This window comes from Empidonax traillii, unplaced genomic scaffold, assembly GCF_003031625.1.
Source record: "Empidonax traillii isolate 1590-97213 ecotype Southwest subspecies unplaced genomic scaffold, ASM303162v1 scaffold822:size278920, whole genome shotgun sequence".
NCBI lineage: Eukaryota > Metazoa > Chordata > Aves > Passeriformes > Tyrannidae > Empidonax > Empidonax traillii.
The window spans coordinates 169,258-173,229 of record NW_020956015.1 but is presented as its reverse complement, the minus strand read 5'-3'; the positions used below and the strand labels follow the sequence as shown (position 1 = coordinate 173,229).

Below are 3,972 nucleotides of genomic sequence, written 5' to 3'. Positions count from 1 at the left end.
ACAGCTGATTGAAATAAAATCACTTGAAATTTTGCCTCAGTCTTCAATGATGGTTTGAATATGTGAATATTGGAGAACAGAATGAATTTGCACAGTTCCATTATGGCTTTTTGTTCAACATACATATCCTCTCCTTCTCCCTTCTCTGACCTTGAGTACTAATGTAAAACACCTGCTTTGGAAATACAGCTCAAATGTAATTGTTTCTGCTATTTTGCTTAATGGTTCTAAGGGAGCTAAAAATATTCAGTTATAATTTGTTTCATAGTATTCTTTGTAATTGTGGGACTGAAAAAAAGACCACAGGAATTACTCCCACCAATAGAAAATATGCAGAATGGCATTTAAAAGACTTTCTGGCAAAATTCATATTTTGCTGTATATATAATTTTATTAAACTTATAATTTGGAATAAATTTACCTAGCAGGTTTTCAGTTTAATTACAGCAATTGTTTTTCAGCAGGATGATTTTTCTGTTGGATTGGACAAGGAAAGTAATCACTTCAGAAAATCCACATACATATGCAGTACTCTCATGGCTGGTTTCATCTTGAAAAGGTACGGAATGGCTCCTGATGAGAAACTTAATCTTTCACGACAAAGAATTCAGCTGAACCATTAAATTACGAAATGACCCTCCAGAAATCAGATCAAAGCCATTTAGACCAAATCATGTGCAAATATTATGGTTCAGTGTGTTCTTTGCAAGGATGTATGATTTATAGAGTGGACTATAATGATCACCTCCAAAACCCATAGGTTTCCTTGGGCATGTTGCAGTAAGGCAAGGAAATCACAGACAAGAAAGAATAGAAAACACAATTTGAGCAGCTAAAACAAGACAGTGTCAGCCTTCTGGGACAATTCTTGAAAGCAGCCAGCCAATAGGGACAGAAAATGTGCTTTGGGGAAATTTCTTTAGAGAGACATTAAAGGTTTTAGAGGGGCAAAACAGTAATTTTTTTTCTAAAAGTTTTCCATATGATCTTCCTTTTACTTTCCATCTAAACACAAAATTTTTCTCTTGTGCCTCTCTGATGTTTACAAATACAAAGTGCATCCCTTTTCCAGAAAGTAAAAAGGAAAATTCATGAGCCTTGGAATCAAAAAGTAGCTGTGTTCTCCTAGGAGAGGGACTTTAAAAGAGCTCAGCAAAGCTGCTGAAGGATTTGGTGTCAGATATGACTCTATCCAGGTGTATGTCAGAGTGCAATACTCTCTGACCAGGTTATTTAAGATTCCCCACACTTGGAAGGAGAAATCTGAGCCAAAATCCAAAAGAGATGGACCAAAATGGACATGGGATTTTTTTTTTTAATTATTTGTAATATATCTTAAGAACTCTCATCACAAAGATGCTTGGATTGTTGTTTCTCCCTTATGCTAAGGTTCACCAAATCTTTCTTCACAGGCACAGATGATTTGTGGCTGTCGAAGAGCCCACATGCTCTGGAGCACATTTGAATTTTGCTTGATACAGCACAAATCATATATCCAGCATACAGATCGGGTGGCCATTGCAACTTTACATAAGTTCTAGCAGCAAAAATAACAGTAAATGTCTGGTCACCATTTTTATCTAAAGCTTCAGTTTTACCTTGTTTGTCTGATATTGGCCTCCTGCTTGGAGGTCATCAAGGAACAACTTTTGTGCTGATTGGAGCAGAACAACTGACTCAGCTGTCTTAAGACTGTTTGCCCTTGACTGCCCATTCGCAGAAGAGTCTTTGTGGAGAAAGTCACTGATGTCTAGCAACTACCAGGTTCTTGTTTAGGTCCTTAAAGACTTAACAATCAACTTCAAATCCACAATTAAAATTGCAAGAACTGTATTGGAACACTCTTTCTCCATAGTTTCTGTGGTGCTTGATCCAGATTTTCCTTTCACAAGCCAAATAGAATCCAGCACAAGATTTTCAGATGTGCTGGCATTTTAGTATGTCAAGCTCTCAAAGTTACTCAGGGACTCAGATATTTAGAGATTTATTCAGACCCCTGGCTCTGTGGGACCTAAGGGAGACCTCACTTGGCACCTTCAGGAAGCCAGACATGGAAATGTGAGGCCACTTTATGAAATCTGCCATGGGTACCATTAGCCTCAGGTTGTGGTTCTTGGATGGGAAATGGGAAATCAAGAGAGATGAAGTTTTATCACTTCATCTGTGTCCCTCGGGACTGCAGGGGTCAGATCTGTCCATGTCATGGCTTCTTCCTTGGCTGGGGAGAGTCCAAAGGGCTGGGGACCTTCCTCTTCTGGGCACACTGTGTTGCCCCAGGTGAGCAGCCCCTGCCCTGACCAGGAGTGGAGTGGCTGTGGCTGCAGCCCTGTGCAGAGGGACCCGGTACTGCTGCCTGCTCTGATTTCTCCTGGGGCTGGTTCTTCTCTGCAGGGATGGGCCCAGGTTGGGGGCAGGTGGGACCCTGGTGAAGGGTAGTTTCTACTGTAGCAGTTTCTTCCTCTGCATTGGAGTCTGCAGGACAGCTGACAGGAGTGCCCTTCTGGGACCTGCTGGACATGAACTCACTGGAACTGGAGCTGGTGCTGGCTGCTGGGCGGCCATCCTCATCCTCAACAGTATGGGAATGCAGCAGCCTCTGGGCCTCTTCACTGCACTGTTCTGCAATAGCATTGATGAGGTCATGGACCAGCAGTGCTGTGTGTTCCTCTAGGAAGACCAGCAGTCTCTGCACCAAGACCTCTGCATCTGGACCACAGATACAGAGGTAGCGCAGGATGCAGTTCTCCGTGGCCTCTATCAACCACCACTGGCCCCAGTATATTCCCTCCAGCCTCTGGCGCAGCCAAGGCCTCACAGGGTCCAGGAGCTGCTGTTGTTCACGGAAAAGTCCTGCCCAGACCTCAGGCAGGAGGTCACCAACAAGCTCCAGCCTAGAAGCCCCTTGCTCATCTGGGGACAGTGTCTCCTGTGGAGAAGACAGAGGGGACACCACAGAGGGATGGGGGCTGTTGTCCTCCAGGTCGCCAGGAGATCTCTCTGCCTGGCTATGGGCTTCTGGTGACACTTCAGGGGAGGCGATGATCAGCTGTATGTAGTCCCGTTCACTCTGCTCAGAAAACCTGATAGTCTGTATCGTCCTTCTACAGAGTGGGCACGATGGAATTCTCTGGGCCCAACGCAGGATACAGCCCAGGCAGAACTGGTGGCGACAGGGCAGGGCAGAAGCCACGTCATTCCGAGTGTCCTGGCAAATAGGGCAGGTACTGTCTGCCTCTGTGGCCATTTTTGTCTCAAGCCAGACTGGGCAGTGCCCTCTTGACATCCAAATATAAGAAATGAGGGATGAAATGTCACAATTCATCCCTCTACGATATCACAAACTGCTGCTCAGTGATGTCATGCTCCACCCTTCAGTGATGTCAAAATGGGATGTCCACCTCTGCAGGCTCATGGTGTCAGGAGAAAATGGAAATCACCTTTTTTCAGGTGGTCTTTCAGGAAGTCTCTTTTTTTCAACTTCTTCATTTTTATGTTGCTCTTTCTTGGCCACCTGCATTATGTGTCTGTGGCCCTGTGCCTCATCCCCGCTCCTGACGCCTTGCCAAAATTTCCTGTGAGGGGCAGAGTGGTGGGACCAGTCAGCATGGACTGCCTGCAGCTGGATGACACCTTCACCTCTCACTTCCTTTCCTTGGGAGATGCCACAATGTTGTATTAAATACGAGGACGGCCATGTAAATAAAACTGGGCACCAGATGATGATGGCCTAAATTCAGCTTTTATTCTCTTCATCCATAATATTACACTGTCTTCACACAGCTGCACTCACACACTGTCCCTGTAGAATCTTACATACTAACACTATTCTTAGCTCTATCATCTATAATTTACCACTAGCCTTCACATATGATTGGATGTTCACTTCTTATTTACATTCTTTCCCATGCTGCTAGGCACTGCGGCCTTGCTGCATCCTCCAACACCAGGATTTGGAGAACTTGAGTGGTCAGT

The 3,972-nt window shown here is 44.7% G+C and overlaps 1 protein-coding gene across 1 annotated transcript; it reads right to left on the bottom strand.

The window, feature by feature from the left end:
• Positions 1–1,375: 1,375 nt before the first annotated feature.
• LOC114066878 lies at positions 1,376–3,287 on the bottom strand. The gene has a single exon (XM_027901921.1). The coding sequence runs from the start codon at positions 3,281–3,283 to the stop codon at positions 2,201–2,203; it is 1,083 nt and encodes a 360-aa protein (XP_027757722.1). The 5' UTR covers positions 3,284–3,287; the 3' UTR covers positions 1,376–2,200.
• Positions 3,288–3,972: the final 685 nt, after the last annotated feature.